This window comes from Centruroides sculpturatus, unplaced genomic scaffold (assembly GCF_000671375.1).
Source record: "Centruroides sculpturatus isolate CEXI.00-Female unplaced genomic scaffold, Cexi_2.0 scaffold1799, whole genome shotgun sequence".
Taxonomy (NCBI): domain Eukaryota; kingdom Metazoa; phylum Arthropoda; class Arachnida; order Scorpiones; family Buthidae; genus Centruroides; species Centruroides sculpturatus.
In genome coordinates, this window is record NW_019385928.1 from 35889 (window position 1) to 59121 (window position 23233).

A 23233-nucleotide genomic window follows, 5' to 3' on the forward strand; every position below is an offset into this window, starting at 1 on the left:
ATCGTATAACGGTTCATCGTCGCGAGGTTTGTGTATTAGGGGGATTGATGCTATTAAATTTTGATGGTTAAAGGGTCGACGGGGTGAGGAGATTGTGTGTGTCATATCTTGAGTAGGGTGAAACTTAATGATGATTTTAGAATGTTTATCAATTTAAATGATCTCAAAAAGATTAATTTTGAAACAGCACCATAGTGCATTAATATGTATATTGTGTAAATTTAATTTAGCAATTTGAGCATCACCGATAATTCTATGGATAAATTTATGCCACCATAGATTAAAAACATCATGCACTTCCATTATAAACTGATATGGTGTCCTCTGAATGACATCTTATAATTGTTGCACGTTGCTGTGAGATGCCACACATTGTAGCATCTTATAATCAAAGAAATATGACAATTATTAAATATTATGTGAGCTACAGTGGGTGATCGGTTAACGAGCATAATTCGTTCCGAGACTTTGTTTGCTATCCGAATTGTTCATTAACCGATCATCGATTTACCATAGGTTTTTATGGGAAATTGATTAATTCGTTCTGGAAACTCCAAAAAATAAAAAATATATACTTTCTTACTGTGTAAATAAACACAGTTTATATGTATTATATGTAAATAAACACAGTTTATTATTACATTATTTATATGTAATAATAAAAATACGTATATACACAGTCTTGCATTTTTATTAATCATGTTTTCTCCATTTGTGGGGGGTTAAAGAATCTAATGTCGATTGCTTTTCTCTCTTCTTTAGGATTTTTCAGAAGTAATTAATAGCATCATAATTGTAGAGATCCCCAAGCCTATTAACCTCAACCTGGTTTGAATGCCATTCTAAGATCATTGTTCTAACATCCTCCCACTTCTTCAAAAGGTCTTTAATAGCAGATGTCGGCATTAATCCTCTTTTTCAGAAGAAAACATATCTTGCTGAGTTTCTTAGTGTTCTTCTGTCTTCAGATCCATTTCAGATTCCATTATGAGCTCTTCAATGTTCTTCATTTCTCAGATGTGATTTTTGTTACTCCTTTAACTGCTTGAGTTTTCTTGAATATTCTATCTATATCTTTCTTAGATAAGATTCAACTGTGGCCTACTGTCGATCTGATCAAGCCATACTACCCAGCAACATCAGACATCTTCTGCCCACTCTCTACCTTTGCTATTATACTCTCACCTTTTGAAAATAAAAACCTATGCAAAATTTAATGAATGCCCGCTCAACAGTCTCACAAATACTATAAAAGAATTGTTTCTGTCAGAACAAATAAAAGACTGGAATTACAAGAGAGAGTTTCAAAGTTTGAAGGAATACTATCTGAACAGTATATACTGGGTTGAGTGTAAATGTCAACATTTCCTGCACTCCAAAAAGTTTCAAATTGTTGCCTGAAGACAAGGGAACACTAATCAGTATTCATTATTTTATATCACTTCTTGTGTTTGTTCTGTGAGGTGTTCGTTGTCCAAACATAAAAATCTTTCATGAAGGTGTTCATTAACCGATCACCCACTGTATATATATATACAGTGGGTGATTGGTTAATGAACAAATTGGATAATGAACACTATATATATATAATATTTAAATATGAAAATTGATTATCAAAAAGTGTAAATAAACTGATACTTCAAAAATCACAAAGGGAAACCTTATACCAGCTAATATTATAGATGAATGTTTCTGATCTTTGTCATATCTTTGGGTTTAAATTGACATATAAATAGAATTCTACATTTTAGATTAAATTATTTTTTGAATTATGTACTAAATTTAAAATTAATAGAATATAATAAATAACTGTGCATGTATTTGTAAAATAGAAAAGTAATCAGCTTACAAAAAGAAACCTTACTTATTACTTGTCTCTCAAAATAGTCTTTAAGTTAGAAATTTGATTACTTATTTTTATAAGCAATCAAATTCTGTTGTTAATATACTATTGTCTTTTACTATTACCAGTACTATGGAATGAAATTGAGATAAAACAAAAATAGCTATTTCTTATTCTTAAAAGAAGAAAACTTGCAAAAACAATGTGTTTGATAAATGTGTTCAGAGAAATAATTTTTAAAATATCAAATTTTAAATTAATCAATCAATATAGAAGTTGATTTTCTCTCTCATTTTAGAGACAACCAGTATATAGCATATGACTTTTTTTTTATTTAAACTCTTGCCAGATTAGACAGTGTTGTCAGTCTTACAACTTAAATGTCTCTGATTAAGACAATCTTAATTAAATTAGCACTTCAGAAATTCCATTTATTTTTATAAGACAATTTTTAAAATTTTACATACAACTTTTATTTGTTTTTATTCAATATTTTTTCTAATAAATCCATCTTCATTGATTCTTTTATTTATTCCAAAGGTAATTTCAAGTATTATTCTAGTTTTTATACTTTCATCTGTGTATATGTTTGTGTAATAATTAAATTTGGTATAAATTTAGTCTATATCTAATGGTTGTTATAGCCATATTTAATTATTATATGAATACTATTCTAGTTTTTTGTTTGCTTATCTTTTACCTTCAGTATAATTTATTAGGTATGTTTAGATTATCATCTTTAATCCAGTATGTCAAGGCTTTTCAGTCCATCAGGAATATGAATTATTGAAAAGTATGTAGAATTACAGAATGCTTTATAATGAATTGGACCTGAAAGGTAAAAAACTATGAACAAATATAATAATTAACTTAAGGGTTTTATAGATATCAAATCTATACAAATGTATAATTGAATTCACATCTGTCTGCCTGTTTATCACAAAAGAATAACTGAACCAATTTCTATGAAATTTTGTACATATATTCAGGTTAATCTTGAAAGAATATAAAATTGATTTCAGATGTTATAATCATACTCAAAATTTAGTTTGTCAATGTTTAAATGAAAGCTATATGTATATACATGCAAAATTCAAAGAAACAGATATTTGAGAAGTCTTAATTTTAATAATTATAATAATCTACATCAAATATTTGGTTATATCTGGTTCTCATCAGATATTTTCTATGAATAAGAAGTTTTGTCTGAATGCTATTGGATGTGAAAGGAACCATGAAATTCAAATACAGTAGGCAAATGTCATGGTCATTAATGGATGAAAGCTGACATCAGTAAAAGCTAATCAAATGAAATTTGGTCATCCTGTTTGAGCAAAATGTATGCAGTACTGAATAATTGACATTGCCAGTTTTTACCTTTCAGACTGTCAGTGAGTCACTAGAATCACTTTTGATGTAAAATTGTTTTTGTTCATCCATTACAAGTATAAATAGTGATTAAATAATTAAATAATTATAAATTAGATTAAATAATTATAAATTCTTTTCCTTGTACACATTTTTGTGTGTGTTTTTTTCATTTGAATACTTTAATTTTACTTAATATATCATTTTTCCAAGTGAAGCTTTTTACATTAGCTAGTTTGCTTTAACCCAATGCTACTCCTGATCAAATTTGTAACCCCTTTACTCAAAGGTGAGTGTCAGCTCATCCTACATATTTTCATATTCCTAATGATTTATTTTAAGAAATTTTACTTAGATCAGGAAGTTTTCTTATGAGTAATACATATTTTAATATTCACCTTGTTTTACTTAAGTTAGAATACATTAAAAGTAATTTTGATATAGAAATAGAAAGTTGATATCTGATCAGATCAATCAGATTGAAAAAAATCTAATTAGAATATCTATTCAAGTTCTGAATCTGTTTAGTCTGAATTTTTAAAATTGCATTGTTTGCAGATTTATGCAGTAGGCTGCATATTGTCCTCTTGGATTCTGTTTTTCTATTCTTTTTTGGGCATTATGCACACATTTCTCTTCATACTGATGTTGGCTGTGGAGGATCTGGTTCCTTTCTCAACACTTCCAGGATTTTCATATGCAGATTCTCACTCTCATTGTCTGTGAGGAAGGAGCCTACATTTTCTTCCTCAGACTTCTCATCAAGCCATTTCAAAAACAATTTATCACATTTTATGATAGTACGTATATATAGTATCACTGCAATTAGAATCATACCACTTGGTAATGCGAAAAAAAAAAAACAGGATTACTTGCAGGCTAACATGTCCCAGACAATTGAAACAAAGGCAGCACTGAAAGCATTAGTGATGACTGTTATATCCAATTCTGATATCTTGTTGAAGAGAATACTTTATAAGGAACATAACAAGAGTTTGAACACAAAACTTCCAAAAAGCCTGAATTACAAGCAATTTAAAATGAAAGGTGAGTACAACTCTTCTCCTTGAGTAACAGCAGGTTAAATGTAAAACACAATTTTTTCTTAATTTGCCATTCTGTACATTATTTGACAGGGGATTTGATAGAGCATTACTTCGGAAAATTGATGCCTGATTTGAACAATACAAATTTGAAACCTAATATTCAAATTCAGTGTATTACTAAATTTGTACATATAAACAACCCCTGGTGTGTTGTTACAAATTTGTCTCAGTAATTTCTACCTTTAATGATGGACTGAAAGGCCGATATCAAAAGTAATTATACTTGATTTGAGGAAAATAGTTGAAATGTTTCAAATAAAGCAGAAAATAATACTGATTTGGAGTTTTTAATCAATTGTTAATAAGGAAGAGTTGTTTGTAAAATTATGATAATTTTTATTTAAAAAGGTATTTGAAGTTAAATATGTTGCTCATACATTCTTAATTTTCAGTTGGTGAAAGTTGTGAATATGGATCATTGAAATATTATGCACTCTGTGGATTTGGTGGTGTATTGAGTTGTGGTATCACTCATACAGCTGTTGTCCCACTAGATTTAGTAAAATGTCGTATTCAGGTAAGTTTTTTACATAATTTCTTAGTTTTATCATCTATAAACATAAACAATTTTACTTTTATAGCTTCTTGCCCTTATTATAATTATTATAATTTTTGTGTTACTACACAATTAAACTTTTAGGGCTTGTCACACTTGAGTCAGTGTGATAAATCCTAAAAGTTGAATTGTGTAGTAACATGTAAACTCCATGAAAATCAAGCAAAAATAACATTTAATGTTTTCAACCAACTTAAACAGTCATCTTCAAGTTTATTTGAAGAATTCAAACAATTGTACAAAATTAGAACAACTCATTAAATATAAGAGTACAAAAATTATTGTTGGTTCATGTGTAATGCCAAACAACTACTGGATTATGTCAGGCTACTTTTCTGCAATTATATTTAATCTATACTAATATTATAGAGATAATGTTTGTATGTAAGTTTGTTTGCAGCAGGTAATCTCCTAAACTACTCATCCGATTTCAAAAATTCTTTCACCAATATTTAGAATGGAACCTCAGGGTGGACATAGGCTGTATATTATTCCGTTAAACATTCATATAAATTAAATGATATCATCTATGGTTAAGGCCTTTTTGTCCAACAGATGGCGCTACGAGTATGACGCCCTAAGTTTGCTTTTCTGCGAGGCATTACGCTTTTCTGTGAAAATGAACTAAAGTGGATCATCTTCTATCTATTTATATAAATAAAAATGTAATGTTTGTTTGTTCCTACCGATTCCTTTGAAATTTGACACAATTCTGCATTTGAATACGCACGTGTTTTTATATAACATACATGTCGAAATTCAACCCCATTGAAGGGAGATGGTTAGGATTAAGACTTACCGTAAAGAACTCTGCTTCTATTTATATTATTTTAGATGCGTGTTTTTGCATTTTAATAGGGCACGTCAAGAGAATGTACACTAAGAAGAAATTTTTCGATATTTTCCCCACGCAGGAGAGAGACAGGATTAAGGCTTACCGTGAAGAACTTGGCTTCTATTATACTATTTTAGATGCGGGTTTTTGCGTTTTTGATTGCATTTTAATAAGGTATGTCAAGAGAATGTACACTAATAAGAAATTTTTCGAAAAATTCTTTCCCCCCCAAGGGGTAAGTGTTATAAATTTATAATAGATACATTTTGAGCCACAACAACGTGTGGCGGGGTCTGCTAGTTACTGAATAATTTGTTACTAGAGGGAGGCATTAAGCACCACCTCTTTATTAGATTTAATAATTATAATTAAATTAATATTTATTAAATAAGTTAGACTATTCTGGAAGAAAAGAATTAGCCTGAGCAGAACTTAAACCTGTAACTCTCATTTACTGTGTGATGCATTGCCAGTTTCACTACCAGAGCCACCAGTCTGATCTCTTCCAGACATATTTAAATATGATATAACCATCCTTGGTGCTCAGTTTCTTCCAGAATATTCTAAATAATTTAATAAGTATTAATTTAATTATAATTATTAAATTTAATAAAGAGATGGCACCTAATGCCTGTTTCTAGTAACAAATTATTTAGTAATTAAATATAATCATGGAAAAGTAGCCTGATATAATCCAGTAGTTGTTTGGCTTTACAAGGAAAGGCTTTATTTTTGGAAGTTTTTATATATATTACAAATTTATCAGGTTTAGTGATGATTGTTTATGTTCATGTGTAATTCATTTAACTAAGCTTGAGTTATCAGAACAGTTTACATAAGAATTTTGTGAGATGGGGTTTTGTTTAATTTAAATGCTCTTAACTATTCACAGTGAAAGTGGGTCAACCAATGCTAGGCTATTTCATGGAAGAACCAGGCCTGCAATATGGTGTCTAGATGTTTATAATTTGTAGTCTTGGAATCCCAGGCCATTTTGTAGATCTCCAGTTTCTCAAGATTTTAAGGTTGGCAAACTCTCACATTGGTTTCAAGATAGCTTCATTCAGATTGATGTGGACATCATTTTTGCTTGTGAAGACTGTGAGGATGTGGAAAATAATTTTTTTTTATGGATGCAGATTTGCTTTTTTAGCCTCCACTATAGGAATCATGCAGTGGCACTGATATATTCCCATTCCTTGTGTAACCTCTAGTCTTTGAAAAATGTCTCCCTGAATACACTTCAGGAAGACATTTTTCATCTGGTGTCCCCTTTGCATTCCTGAGAAGACTATGCATTAGAGTTCCTTTTAAAAATAACTTTTATACCACTAGCTGGTGCTGTTTCCTTGTATGTTTTTTTAAGATATGATTGTATCTAACCATTACATAGGTTTTGTTGTCATCCCTTTTGAGTTGATGATGGACTTTTTGTTTGATTAAGTTATTGATGATTATATGGTATCCAGTTCCTTAGTGACTTGTTTGATGAACTGAAATTGTTATAATTGGTCCAAGACATTGGAAGAGTGTGAGAAGGCTCTCTTCACTAAGTCAATGAAGAAGACCTGCAATCTTGAAATTATATGGGTCTTGAGATGAATAACAGATAGTAGGTAGGTTTTCTATACAGCTTACTGGAGATACGTCCATCCTGTAATATTAAGAGTATGTTCAGGAAATGTGCTGACTGATTGCTTTGCTGTTTTAATTGTAGATGGTAAATATAAGGGTTATGATTGATGTCACTGAGAAAGAGGTGCATATTAGGTTGTTGGCATAAAATTATAAGCATATTGTTGACATATCTTGCGCATAAGAGAAAATGGTTATCCTAAGTTGATAGGACCCTCTCCTTTAAGTCATAAATTGAGCTTTTCTAGGATGCCTGATAGGACATTCTCCTGCAGGTCAATTCCTTCTTCAACCAGGACAAAGGAACAGTAACACACAAGATTTGCTAGCTTCAGAATAAGAGAGTGATATTTATGTGAATGTGCTTGAATAGTAAGTCCCAGAGTTTACAAAAACATGGGTCAATTTTTGATAACTGAATAAGAGGACTTTGATGATGATAGTTGCCAATGCATGATTTTTAAATAATAAAGTTCCTTAATAAATTGTAATAAATAAAATCAAAAAATCCATCAGAAAATATTGATTGACAAAATGAACAAATTACATAATTATAAAATTTGACTTACAGCATAAATTTGAATTTTTTTTCTTACAATTAGGTATGAAGTATGATTCAAAAATTAGGAAATTATTCTATTTATTACTAAATAATGTTTTGAAAAAGTAATTTTTAAAGTATTAACATTATTAAAATTAATTACTAAAGTATTGTATTTAAATTTAATGTAAACATTATATGCATTATTTTACTATTTTTCTTTATTCAGACAAATCCTGCTAAGTACAAAAGTATTTTTAATGGATTTTCGGTAACTGTACAAGAAGATGGAGCCAGGGGCCTTGTTAAAGGTTGGGCACCAACAGCTATAGGTTATTCTATGCAAGGTTTAGGAAAATTTGGATTTTATGAAGTCTTCAAAATTTTATACGGTGGACTACTTGGAGAGGTTAGGTCTTTTTAAAATTTTTATATATATGTACAAGTATTAGTATTTGGAAGAGTAATTTCAAGTATTTGATATTATTTTTAGGAATTAAGTTATACATGGAGAACATCACTCTATTTAGCAGCAAGTGCTTCTGCAGAATTTTTTGCTGATATTGCTCTTTGTCCTATGGAAGCTGTTAAAGTACGTATTCAAACTCAACCTGGATGCCCACCAATGCTTAGAGTAGTAGCTCCAATGATTTGGAAAGATGAAGGCTTGACAGGGTAATTAAATCATATTTTTAAAGTAGAAGAATTTCAGTGTATATTATTTTAAAAATTAATTTATCATTATGTATTGTTTATAGTTTTTATAAAGGAATTACGCCATTGTGGATGAGACAAATCCCATATACTATGATGAAATTTGCCTGCTTTGAACGAACTGTTGAATTGTTATATAAGCATGTTGTTCCTAAACCTCGTGACCAATGCAGTAAACCTGAACAACTTGTAGTTACATTTGCAGCTGGTTATATTGGTGAGTCCAAATATCTTTCAAATAAAAATTAATGGTAATTAATTATAATAATAATATATAATTATATATAATGTATGCATTTGAAAAGCAAAGAATGTATAACATTCTATGATTTTTCAAATTTTGAAGAAAAATTTATTTTTATAATTATTGTGTGTTAACGTGCAAAGAATGCAAAATTTTATATTTTATTTAAAGATTATTTTATGTACATTTATACTGCTCTTTTATTTTATTGCATTTATTTAAAATATGATTTGTATGAACATTTTTAATAAACGGTTTACTGTAAAATTGTGGTATACAATAAACATGATTTCTTTAGATATCCCAACATATTTAGTTGTAATAATTTTCCTGCAATAATTTATTGGATTCTTTATTTTATAGTCTAATTTTCCATATTTCAGTTATATTTTACCTTTAAAATCAGTGTATAAAGTAGGAGTTTATATTGTCTTATTATTAAGTGAAAATCATTCTCATAAAGTTTACAAAGATTTTATTGTTAAATCAGTCTAAAGATTAAAAAAAAAATTATTATAGACTGAAAATATTAAGATCTGAGTCATTTTTATTTAGATCTCTACAAAAAAAAACCTAAAACAAGATTTAAGTAACTATTCATACATATCTTAATTATGTCAAGTATAGTATAAAATTTTATTAATACAATTGCATATAACATCACAACATGAATACTTCTGTAAGGTGTCTACCAATACATAAATTCTGAGGATAATACAGTAGAGCGTCGATTTTCCGAAAGTCAATCATCCGAAATGTCAATCATCTGAAAGATTTCCAGTCGGCAAATTAAAATTTTCGTCAGTGCTGTGGAGCTTCAATCTTTGGCTATGTCTTGGGCTACTCAAATATTTTACGTTTTTGACGAAATATCAGTTATACGAACAACCCCAGTCCCCAATTGATTCGGAAAATCGACGCTCTACTGTACTTAATAAATATTTAAAACCAAGTAGATTTTATCAAAATTAAGACTAAAAAATACATACTTAAACTTTTCAACCAAAAAAAAAAAATCATAGCCTCATTGAACTGAGGGAAATGAGTATACTGTCAGGCCTTGGAATGAGTAGTTATTTTAGCTATTAGTTGCCTTTTCCAGCAATGGTCTCTAAAGTAGCTATTTTCATGACCAAGTCTCCTTTTTGGACACATTTTTATTTTTTCTTATACAAATATCCAGAAGTAATAGCAGTGCTGAAGAAACATGGCATTTGAATTGGAGAATGCCAACCTCTTACTATATGGCCTCTAGTTAAAAATTGTGAAGAATTGAATTGTATAGAAAATTGTCAGCTAACTGACAATTTCTATTCCAGTTCATTGTTACAAGTAAAGAATCAAACAAACAAAATTGTAAAAAAAGAAAAAAATAATAATAATAAATTGAGATATGAGATAAAATATAAGTAAAATTCAAGCTAAGGCCAGTTAGACAGACCCTTTCCCCAAAATGAAATTATCACATGGTCTAAGATATCTTGATTAATTTTGTAAAGTTTTTTCATTTTAAAGTTTAAACAAGTAAGATTTGTCTTCTTTCTTTTTGTCTTTTATATATTTGAGGATTAAGGAAGGACGTTATTGTTGTTTATAATACTACTGTAACCACAGACAGTTTACAGTTTGAGTTATTGCATTTGGAAGCATTCTAAGAATATTCAAATTGATATGAACATTTTAAATATTTAAGCCTAACTTAAAATATTATGTTGATTATAACATTTGTAGTAATAATTTTTTTAATTATATAAATATAAAAAATGTATGAAAAACTATATAATATGATTAAAATATACATTATATATTATTAAATTACATTACAAAATTAATAATTTTAAATTTATTATTCAAGTAATCATTTAAACTAATTCATAAACTAATCAGAATGAGTATTTTTTTTTTTAAATAAACATTAATTAATTGGATTTATAGCATTTCTGACAAGTCTTACATTACAAATTTTGGAAGGTTTTGTTGCAAAAAATCTAAAATTGGCAATGGCAACTTAATTATATAAAAGAACTTTGCAAGTCCAGCATTGTCAAAAAGTTAATGACAGAATTCAGCTGAAAATACAGACAGATTAGACATTTGCTTAATGAAGATTCTTGAAAGAACCCAAGTGAATAAGATGCTGATGGAATTTGTAAGAAAAATGGTAACACTATGTTGGAAATGATAATGTTAAAAAAGCCTTCCCCGTAAATAAAATGTGCCTTTTGAGAATCTACATCAAAACTTCCTTGTAGCCGGAGATTGGTACATTCAGCAATTGTCAAAGTAGATTTTGATGAAAAATATCTAAAATGATTCTGGCAACTAGGAATACATCTCCTAAAAAATTTTTGTGGCATGTAAGAGAAAAAGGAAGCATCTGTTAGAACAGGCAGATGGAGTGAAGACCATTCATAAAGGTATCAAGAACTTAAGTTAAAAAAAAATTGATACTCAAAATGTTATAGGAGAATGCACACAATATACACATTATATTTTATTTTATATAAAATATTATTACATTAAATATATAGTATGGTTTTGTAAAATGAATGACATATTACAACATATTTTCTTAGTTTTTATTTTGATACAACACTGGAATTTCCCTATGCTTAGCAAGGACCAGAATATGTGCATTTTTTATAATTGATGTTATGTTCTGTTGGACTACAATATCTCATTAAGCTAGAAAAGCAACTAGTACCATAGGAAAGATGTCTTTTCTTCATTCAGTGTTTACCACAAATTTAAATAAATCTTCTGCAACATAGTTAAAACATTCAATAGTAAATTACAACACACCACACCAGGAAATACTTAATGGCACACAAGTAACCAATAACTGGTGTGAAGAAAACAAAAAACTAATAACTATCTCAAGACAAATGTTTTCCAACCCTTCTGAATTTTTTATTGGTGCTATTTTTATACTCTTACTTTAAATTCTGGTTGGTTTTTTGAAAGAAATATAAATTCAAATGTTTCATCTGGTGACCATTATAGTGCCTGATGAAGAACTCAGGAGGAGTTGGAAAATGTTTATCTGGAGATAGTTGTTACTTTTTTGTTTAAAACACACTGGTTATTGTGTGCATCACTCAACATAACTGCACCATTGCATATTCCTTCAATTTGCTAGTTGTTAATTCTGTTTTTATCATTCCTAAAACGAGGTGATAAATTATAGGGTTACTGTAACCTGTGAGTCATATTCACTGTCCTTTTAAATATTTTATCTGAAGGACAAGCTTGACCAGATATGCTATATGCATGACTTTCAGTAGATAATGTAATCAGATTAAAGGTAACTTGAAGTGAGAAGCATAGATAGCATAGATTCCTCTTTTCCTTTTTCCTTACCATTCATAAATTTTTTAATGGTATTTGCAATATCTTAGCAGTGCATGTGTGTCCTCCTACTCAGATCCCCGAAAGAGAATAATTTCATAAGACTATCAGAAATAAATCATTTATGGATGTAAAGTTGATTTGACAAGGACATTAGTAGCAACTTTTTAAGAACCAGTAAAATGTCTATAAAGAGTACTCTCAAATAACACTTCAATCTAGGATTATTATTTACAGCTTATTAATGCTTGATGAAACATCCACCTCATCTTTTTAATATATTTCTGTTTGCATTTGCAAGCTACCTTTTCTGACACTCATGAAATCTATTTGGCTTAATCTTCTAAATTCAATCTGTTGATTCTCAGTGTGTCGCATGGCATCTGACATCATAGCACATTTTTCAAAATTTCTTATATTTAAAATTTCCTTTAAAAAGCTGAAAAATTTCTAATTTCATAACTTTTCAACCTGGATGACATGTAGTTGACACTTCTCTCAGTGCACAAATACTTTTTTATAAAAAAAAAATGCTGACATTTAAGGATGCTATGTGACAGAGAAAACAGTAACCATTGCAGGAAAAAATCCTTGGGCATTATGTTCAAAACATTTCCTGCATCACACTTAGTCAAAGCAAATAACAATTTAAAATAAATTCATTTTTACAAAAATATCATTCCTTATATTCTCTGTTATTTCTTCATTGCTGCACAACAAATACAAGTTCTAATTAATTTTAAATGAGAGAGCTGTGACAAAATAAATTCATTCATTGTGACAAAATAAAAAAAAATTATAGTTATGATAATACAAATTATTAAAATAGTACAATTTTGTTTATTTTATAATAGTTTTATTGAGGCATCATGACAAATGTATTTATTTAATAAAATCCTTGTTAGTTATAAAGTTAATAATTTATGCAGTTGACATCTGTGTTCATTGCCAATTTTGTGATGGTTTTTATGTTATTTCTTTGTTTGCTTCATTTCTTACATATAAAACATTCCAGGTTAAACAATCATGAAAATATTCTGATGCTTTCTGTAATACTTCAAGCAATATTAATTTTTGAATTATGACAATCAATTTTTCATAACTGCATAACTATATCTCATGAAAAATTAAAATTAAAACAATCTGTTCTTAGAAAGATTATTGTTAAAAATTCTGCCCAATAATAAACCAAATGTCAGCTCATAAATATCTGAGTTATTTACAGAAAAATGAAGTTTATTTTATTGTTTTTATTGGATCAAATTACAATAAAAAATTAGAAAAAAAGGCAAAATACAGAAATTAAAGATATAATTTGTGTTTCTGATGTTATGCTGATAATTTCAGAACTTTAGAATAAACAATGGTGTCTGAGAGATATCAGCAACACATTTAAGGCATTTAACCTCAAACAACCTGCACAAGGTTAACAAGGATAATCAATATGGGAAATCAAATGTATGAAAGAGATCCTAGCCTATTAGAGAAAAAACAATTTATATGTAGTGAGTCTGTGCAAAAAAGTAGCTGCAAATGCAAGCAACTATACATTAAATTATTATTGACCAATCTAGGAAATCCTGAATATTTTGGATTTTCGTATTATATGGATTACATCAATATGTATGATGATTCTTTATAAGAAAGCTGCTTCTTACTTTCTTATAAAGAGCTCCCAGAGAAGACCATTGTAGGACACCCTGTAAGTAGACTCTATTCTGTGCATATGTAATGTGGCTGACCTGAAAGAAGGATGAACAGTAGATTAAATGAGTACATTCTTGGGATTTGGTTCTTTGATTGTCAAGGAATGATCATTCCTTGACAATCAAAGTTGACAACCAGTTTACAGACTAATTTTTACTATCTTTGGAATGAGAAATAATAGGATTTCAATACTGTAGGCATGGCTTCTCTTGGGATCAAAGTAATATAGTTGTATTTTATCACCAATGACAACTGACTGCAGAAATGCATTATCCAAATTGGACATTGCATGTTGTAACTTTTGGCAGATTCAACTGAACATATTTCTCTTCAGGTGTTAGACGCCAAAGAACTCATGAAGAACAAATGTTTTATGTTCAAATGGTTGTGCAGAATTGTATGGACATTCCAGTGGAAAACATTCTAACATGTCAAACTGTTAATGAATACTTTAGTCCAGGCATGGCCAACATACTGCCCGCGGGCCTGATCTGGCTCGTCTAATGAATTTATGCGGCCCGCAATCAATCTTTCAATATTAGCTACTCAAGTCTGAATAGTTTGATTAAAAAATTCTGATGCCTAAAAAGAAAAATAGGTCAACAACTCACTATGCGTTTAGAGTTAACTCTCCATTACAAATCTCGTAAATACAATGTTGATACAGTGTAGAACATTGATAGAGCATTATGATGTTAAAAATGTATCTGTAATCTCTATCTACAATTTAGTTTCTACGGGGTGACACCACAATGAGATCTCGCACCATCTCAAAATCTTCCTAGGGCAGCCTCTGGTTCAGCCCATGGAAAAAGTTCTCTTTCCAATTCAGCCCGGGGGCAAAAACTGTTGGCCACCCCTGCTTTAGTCACTAGTTTCACCAGAGTCTGTAGAAGTGTCTACTTTGAGATTGATTTCAATCCTTCAAGTTGAATGCCTTGAACCATGTCTTGTGGAAGAGTTTTGTTGCTGTATACGTGTTTCAACATTTAATTCGTTTCTACAGCTGTTTTTTGCAAGTGGAAGAATAATTACAACATGTACTGCATGTCCACAACCATTTTGCATTTTATCATAGGCAAACAGAAGACATTTGATAGTTACTCTAATGACCAAATAAATTATCATATTTCCACATTTTTTGTGGGACAGGTGCATCTATAACTATTCTTTATTGATTACAGTCTAGAATTTGTTAGGTCTATACTTTCAACAAGAAAAATTTGTTTTGACTGCTTTAAGAGAAAGTGAAATATTAATAAAACTTGTTAATTAAAAAGATTACTCATTTGAATTTTACAAAATCAGTTTTATAAAAATATTTATAAGATACATCTGCAAATGCACTGTGCAGCTGAAACCATTTACAATGTATATTCACATATATTATTTTGCATTTCAGTATTGGAGTTTCGGAAAGCTGATTATTGGGCTGTAATTTAAAAAAATTGTAGACCTATAAATTCCCACTGTTGTCTGTCTTTACTTAAAGTCTTGAATGGAATTAGATGAAAGATGAGACCAGATGTGGAAACTTTAGGGGCAGGAGGCCTGATTAACGAACTTCCAGTGCAAACTGGAAGTCATGTTATTTCAATTAAAAACATTTTTCCTGAAAGGTGTTAGAATGAGGGCTAGCATGAGTATTGTTAAGGAAGAGTATGGTCTACAGGAGATAGCCAATACTAATTTGAAGTGGAAAGCATATATTTTAAATTAAATAAATTAAAAATATGATTAAAAATAATCTTGTTAAATAAAGCCTGTTAAAATATTTGTAGGTTATTGATTTAGTCTACTTCTTAATGGAAATTTTAAATTTATGGTACTTCTTATGTACGCTGCATGTATATTAATCTGGTTATAGTATTTTTATTTATTTATTTTCAAACTTTGTTATAAATTTTCATTGACTTGGCTTAATCTAGTTAGTTTTTTTTTTTTTTTTTTTAACAATTATGTTTCAGTTTTATCAAAATCTACATGCTATAATCAATTTTTGTTTGCAAAATGAAAACAAATTGCTGTTTATTTATTTTTATTATAAGAAAGTAACATGAATTATTCCTGTAAAAATTATCTAATTAAACTTTACATATAAAATGACTATACAATTAGTTTATTATCATATGCCAAAATAGGAATAATGATTTGAAAATTTTACTTAATGATAATTTTTGAAAATGTCTAACAACTTTTATTTCTTTCCAATTTATAGCTGGTGTATTCTGTGCTATTGTATCACATCCAGCTGATACTGTTGTTTCTAAATTGAATCAAGAGAAAGGAAGCACTGCAGTTGAGGCAGCAAAGAAATTGGGATGGAAAGGTATTTGATTTTACATTTTTACTGTTGTACGCATAATTTTTTCTTAAATCTGTATAATTGATAAAATTATAAAATTGTCTAGGCTTCATATTAAAAATTTTTAATCAGATCTTTATAATCAAAAGCAATTTTGTAAAATCTCTTACTTTGTTGATCTCTTACTTTTCAAGAAAAGTTTGATATTGGAATTTTATAAACAATAATTTTAAAAAGTATGAAAATTTCAAATTTGTTTTTGATTGTTTTTTATTATTTCTATATTCTATATCTCTTTATTTCTTTAACAACTATAGAAGAAAATATTTTGATATGTACTTTTTGATGGTATCAAAATTTTCAACTTGATTCAAGATGTTTTGAAATTCTGAAAGACAAAATGTCTATTTTTTAAGATAATAGTTATAGAATAATAATGTGCTTTGGAATAATTATTATTTATAATAGAAGAATTTTAAAAATTTTGATAATGTTAGAAATTGTAAAAATAAATTAAATTTCATAAATATCATATTGAATAGAAAAACATTTACTTCATGATCTATGAAATGAGCATCAGAAAATTTTGTATTTATGCATAAATAGTAAAATTTTTGTATAAAAAAAATTATAATTGAAGTTATTAATAATAATAAAAATTATACAATAAATACAATCTGAAATGTTAGTAGAATTCTAAATTATAAATGAATTGGCAATTTTTAAAAATATTAAATGTTTATTACATTTATTTCTACTGCTAGATATACTATTACATTTTGGATGCATTTTTGAAGCACTAATAAAAGTTATAAAAATTACAAACAGTGAAAAACACAATTACTCCAACATTACTAACTTCAATGCACCTCACCAGCAATGATGGAACATCAGAATTTGCACATAAACAAAAATGATGATACACAATAGAAATAAATCCACATAAATAATAAATTTTTAATAAATAATTAATTGCTGGCTAAAGACTGACTTTAGCACCACCCTCAACCATCAAGAGAACTTCAGAATTTGTTTCGAAATTTAAGTTTTGAGATATATGGTCAAATTGTTTGTAAATAGAAGAGCTCCTATATTAAAATTCAGAAATTAATATTTGAAGATATAAAAAATTTAACTTAAATGAGGAATTATTAATAAAAAGTACAAATAACCCATTCATATAATAAATATAATGCATTCTTTCTCAATGTACTTTTTTAAAGATACATTAATTAAAGTCAGAATTTGCACTTATATTGTATTAAATGATAGAAGGAGGAGGAATTTTAAGCAATTGGAAAGTTTGACATTTGTAAACAAAAAGAAAAAATCCAGATGAGATGAAAACAATTATAATTATCTAACATACAGTGTCTCTAGTAAGACTAGAGATAAAATAATTTAAAGTGAAAAGCAAGCATGACTCATATGAGATTTTCTCAAGGAAATAATGCTAGTAGAATAAAGCTTGCTATTTCTTTTTTTGTTTACCAAAAAAAGAATATGTGAGGTCAAATTATGAAGACTTGAAATATACAATTTTTATAAAATTTGAAAAGGAATAGAAAATTGAACAGTAATCAGGAATTTATCAGAGAGAAGCAACTATATACCTGTAAAGGAAGTATCAGAAATGTGTGTGTATTATAGAAGGATCTTTACTGTAAAAAAGTATCAGTTGAATTTTGTTATAATTTTATTTTATATACACTCATTGCCATAAAATTAGTACATCAAGGAGTTGTATCACTGCAAAACTTGGCATGCAGATAAGTCTCGAGGAAATATGGAAATGATTAGTTATAGCATGATGATTCATTGCATAATGCCAGCAGAGCACGTTAAAGGTGTCCCCCCTTGGCCTATTAAAAAAAGTGCACAGTCATCCTGTCTATAGTTTACTTGTTACAGAGGGACACTGTATCACTAGAGATGCCTTTATGTCACAATTGAAGACTATATTAACAACTAACAGAGTTTGAGAGGGGAAGGATCATCAGGTTGAGAGAAGCTGGATGGTCATCTCACTGAATAGCCTGTCACTTAGGCCATTCTGACAACACTGAGGAGGTGTTGGGACCAGTGAATGACAGGGCTCACACATGGCACCCAGGCTTAGGAGGCCCTTGACAGACCACTAGCGTAAAAGGGCTGCTAGTCCTCCAAGAAGCGCGCACACACCCAACTGTGTTGTTGTCTACCATCATTACAGTTTACTATGTCTGTCTGTACCATTTTAAGGCATCTGGGTATTGCAGTGGCAACTACATGTGCTGCCATTGACACCACCTTCATTTGGAATGGTGTTCCCTGACGAGATCGGACTGCAACAGAATGGAACTGGGTTGTCTACAGCGATTAATCCAGATTCAGTTTGGGCACTGATGATGGCTGTGTTTGTGTCTGAAGGCCCCATCATGAATGCCTCATTTCTGCCTGCATTTTGGAATGGCACTCCAGAACAACACAGCTGGTGTGTTGTTCTGGAGTGCCATTACATATAATAGACAATCACCTCTAGGAATGATCTAAGGTCCATGACAGCCCAATGATATGTTAGTAACATCCTGCAGCCACATGTGTTTCCTCTCATGGCAGTGTTTTTAAAAGCCATTTTCTAACAGCACAATGCTCAACCACACACAGTAAGGGTATCACAGGACTGCCTCCTGCTTGATCTCCTGATTTGTCACCAATTGAACATGTCTGAGATCACCTGGGATGCCAAGTTGGACAGTCTAGTAGTTTGGCCAAAGTGGAAGACTGCTTGCAACATCTGTGAACTGAGATGTCACAGGACACCATACACTACCTGTATGTCCATGCCTGCCCATATCACATCATGTTTTCATGCCTAGAGCTGGCCCAACAGGGTACTAGAACCTCTTTTCATTTGTAGTTTTTCCTGCAATAAATGATCGTTTTGCTTTCATTTTGTAATCACTTACTTATATCACTGTTACACTCACACATGTACAATTTTGTTTGATTCCAATGACTCCTCCTCGGTGTGCTAATTTTTATGGCAATGAGTTTATATGAACATTTGAAAAAGTAACAGCAAATTGACAATATTTTATGAAACAAATATTCCAGGCATTTTAAATCCCTACACAGGAAAGATGCATTCTTAGAGAAGGTATTAACACTGTAATTGAAAGGGAAGATATACAAAATGGTAGCTACCCTTAACTGTTAGTGTTATAGATGAGCAGTGAGCAATGTCAGATTTTTGTGGTCATAGAATGTGAAACGTTGTGAAATTCATAGAAGAATACTACAACAGTATGGAGATGCTTGCATTGGTGAGGGAAGAGAGTATGAGTGGGTAAATGTATCTAACAATGTGCAAACATCAATCCATGATGAATCTGTTCACACTCTTTTGAGATATGAATGGACCAATTTTAGAGAAACTAGTTAAAGTTCTTAGCAAATCTTTTATCCATAAACTTCCATGCAGAGGGAAGACTTTTGGCATCCCTCGCATTCAAACAGCCTTCCTGTAGTTTATTCCTATAAATCTGAATCCTTTCAGCAGTCATTGCCAAAGATAGGGAAGATAAAGACTTGATGATGGCTGACTCATTCCATTTGACTACAGAGCCTTGTGTTTGTGCCATTTGGGACAAAATTGTTGCATTAGACTTCTTTCTGATATAACTATGTTCCTTGAGTCTAAGTCCCAAACTCCTGGTAGTTATTCCAATATAATCTTTTTTAATATCCAATTGCATATTCTTGTATGGAATTCTATAAACTCCTACCTTCTCCTCTGACTTTATACTATCTTTATCATTTCTCAGGATTTTGTATAAATTTGGGGCCCTCTTTATAAGCATTCTCACACGTTTTCTATCAGCAACCTCTTTCATAACGCTATTCATATTTTCATTATAGGTAAATTTCACGACTCAGTGGGAACACTTTTAAATGACTTTTTCTTGATGTTCGCCTCATACTTCTTAACCATTCCTAGAATTGTGCTTTTTTGGTAACCCAGGATCTGGGCCACATTCGTTATTCTATCTATTTCTTTAATCCTGTCTTGGATTCTATCACAATACAAAAATGCCCTTTTTATTAAAGCTTGGAAAGCTGCAATTTTATACTTATATGAATCCTTGGATTGGGAGGGAATATACAATGGGCTGTGGGATGGTTTAATAAAATGCTAGTGGATAAATGGCCTTTTCTGAACTTGATACTGATGTCTAGAAAATGCACATCTAAGGAACTCTTCTGTTCCAATCTTAAACTAAGACCATCATTATTATCATTGATCTTATCCATAAAATCCTTAATCCTGCTGTTATTTTTCCATAATATAAGTAGGTCATCAACATATCTGCTAAAATAAACAACATTCTCCTTGAAATTGTGAAGAACTCTTCTTTCTAGCCTCCTAACTACTAATTTACACAGAATCCCTGAGAGCAGGCTTCCCATAGGGACCCCTCTTCTCTGCCTGTACATCTGCCCATTAAAAGCAAAGCAAGATTCATGGCCAGTTCCTCTACTTCATTGGTGTAACTAAGCAACTTCGAGTTCTTGCCGTATAAGAAATCCAAAAGTGCCTCCATGCATGATTCTATCTTTACTGACAGATACATGTTCTCATAGTCGAAAACAGTTGCAACTTCATCTTCCATTAACAAAATATTTCATAGATCTTTAACAACATTCATAGGACCACGTGCAACTAGAGTATCCATGTCCAGCAGTGAGGATAAATATTCATGTAACTTCTTTTCTAATATAAATGTGGGCCCCTGCATTTCTCTACAACCGGTCTTATTTCTTTGTCGGCTTTGTGTACCATGGTGAAAGCAAACAATCTAGGTGTTCCAGGTCTAGGGTTCCTGCATTTTTTGAGAAAAGGCAAAGCTGTAGAAAGTTTAGAAACCTCTAGTTTCCTGACTCTTCTATCCAAACTTCCAGTTATCTTACTGTTGACATTTTCACATTCTGTCTTTTCGATGTAATCCACAGCACAGCACTACTGGATTACATGTAAATAATTTTTTTACATGTTTTAATACTGAGAATGACCTTTCACCAGATGCATTTGATATAGACAAAGTTAAATATATTCGCAATAATATTTCTATATTTGGAAATGTTAATACTAGTTTTGTGCTCTTTATAAATTGCAACATATCAGATGGCAACGTTAATTTTTGGCTTTTGAAAATTAATTTAAATTGCAACAATTCGTCCAATTCTTCAGTATCAATGTTGCCACTGTACCATTTTTTTAGCAGTGCGGTATTAATTGATACGTCCTCATCATCGCTGTCAGCTATGTTTGTATGAAGAATTTTAAAAACTTCATCAATATCTTTCAAAATAGACAGTTTGACCAGGTCATTCTAAAAACTGGGCCTTAGACATTTGTCTCATTTGTCTATGCAATGATCCAGCCCTGGAGACCACTCATTTTGTTCCAAATAAAAAAATATTTGGAAATAAAATTAATTCATCTTATAAGTACTATACATAATTGAAACTTTTTTATTTTTTTGAAAAATAGTTGTCTTTTAATACAGTCAAACCTTGACAAAGCACTCTTAAATAGTGCCACCTTTGTAAAGCATTAATGAAAACTTATTAATAGATTTTCCCCATAAATATTAAATAGAAATCCCTTTAGTATCTGAATTACTAAATGTACAGTTTTGTTTTGCAAATAACATTATCATCAAATCATGACTTTCAAATTTTCAAACTTGTGTTTAGCTCTCATTACTGCTTATAATTACTGCATATAATTCTTGTTGTTTGAGATACTATAGTTTAGTATTACACTCAATTCGGTTTCATTTTCAGAGATGAATGTATGATAAGTACAGTACAGTCAAAATTTGATCTAGCATTAACTTGAATTTTATACAGTTATTTTTAAATTTTATTTCAGGAGTAAAATATTTTGCTATTTTGAGTCATTAAATATTTTTCATTGTATTTAATATATAGGTCTTTGGAAAGGTTTGACACCAAGAATTATTATGATTGGTACCTTGACTGCACTACAGTGGTTCATTTACGATGCTGTAAAAGTTTGGCTGAGACTCCCTCGACCCCCACCACCTGAGATGCCTGAAAGTCTCAAAAAGAAATTACAAGAGAAACAAAAATAAATTAAATTTAAATTTAAAAGCATTTTGTCTTCCTGATTTTGTTTTTGCTCCCAAATCAGATTCTGTTTATAGAGAAGGTAAATGGGTTATGTTCCATTTTACCTTGTTCAAGTTGCATTCCTTTTTTTAGTCAACACTATAGTATTTAAACTGGAAAATTTTTCACACTCAAGTATTATTTGGCATTGATTGTTGTGAGGGAGCAATAAGAAATCGTAGGCAAATATGTACAAATTGATGCTAGATGAAGATAATGGAAATGTAGTGAAATGAAGAATGTAATAAATTATGTAAAATTTCTAAAACATTTTAAGTTGTGTTATTTCTTAAAACATCAATATATTGATATACATTCAAATCTCTGTAGTCATATGGTAACATACAATACATGATTCTGCATCAAATGTGAAATTTCTATGACTAGTTTGTCATTATTCTATGGACTCAATAAAGCTTTAAAAAATAAGCAACAATAAAATAACAAGTTAACCAATTTTCTCATTTGGCTGCAATTTTCAAATTGCACACCTGTATATTCCCACTATTGTCTGTCCTTAATTAATATCTAGATTCTAGAACAAAGTTATATAGATGAAAATTGAGATCAGATATGGAAAGCTTAGGCTGCATTCACACTGCCGATGACAACAACAAAAACCAATGTTTTTATCATTTTTATTTGTCTGTAAAATGTTCACACAAGTCGTTATTGTTGGTTTTTTGTCTTACAAGGGAACTGTCGAAGTGTCTTCTAATAAATTTTAATAAAATTTAGTTAATAACTACGTTAAAAGTATACAAACTCTATTTTAAATTTGTAGCATTCACTAAAAGTGTTGATCAAAGTTATTAGCAATCAAATGTTGCACTACTTTATAGTAGTTTAGCACA

General features: G+C 30.1%; 2 protein-coding genes across 3 annotated transcripts in view; both read left to right on the forward strand.

Moving 5' to 3' along the window:
• LOC111612623 (phosphate carrier protein, mitochondrial-like) overlaps positions 1-22647 on the forward strand; it is a 29135-nt gene extending 6488 nt beyond the window's left edge. Inside the window, exons 3-8 of the mRNA XM_023353865.1 lie at positions 4710-4834; positions 8114-8293; positions 8378-8559; positions 8643-8815; positions 16116-16226; positions 22179-22647. Coding sequence (XP_023209633.1) covers positions 4710-4834; positions 8114-8293; positions 8378-8559; positions 8643-8815; positions 16116-16226; positions 22179-22342 — 935 coding nt within the window. The 3' untranslated portion in view covers positions 22343-22647. The remainder of the gene's footprint in view (positions 1-4709; positions 4835-8113; positions 8294-8377; positions 8560-8642; positions 8816-16115; positions 16227-22178) is intronic.
• Positions 2567-4693, forward strand: LOC111612624. Of its 2 annotated transcripts, XM_023353867.1 has the most exons (4): positions 2567-2681; positions 3770-4011; positions 4078-4258; positions 4348-4693. In XM_023353867.1, the coding sequence occupies exons 1-4, from the start codon at positions 2654-2656 to the stop codon at positions 4488-4490; spliced, it is 594 nt and encodes a 197-aa protein (XP_023209635.1). In that variant the 5' UTR covers positions 2567-2653; the 3' UTR covers positions 4491-4693. The 2 variants fall into 2 exon arrangements, with proteins under 2 accessions (XP_023209635.1, XP_023209634.1); XM_023353866.1 differs by having other exon boundaries at positions 3770-4258.
• Positions 22648-23233: the final 586 nt, after the last annotated feature.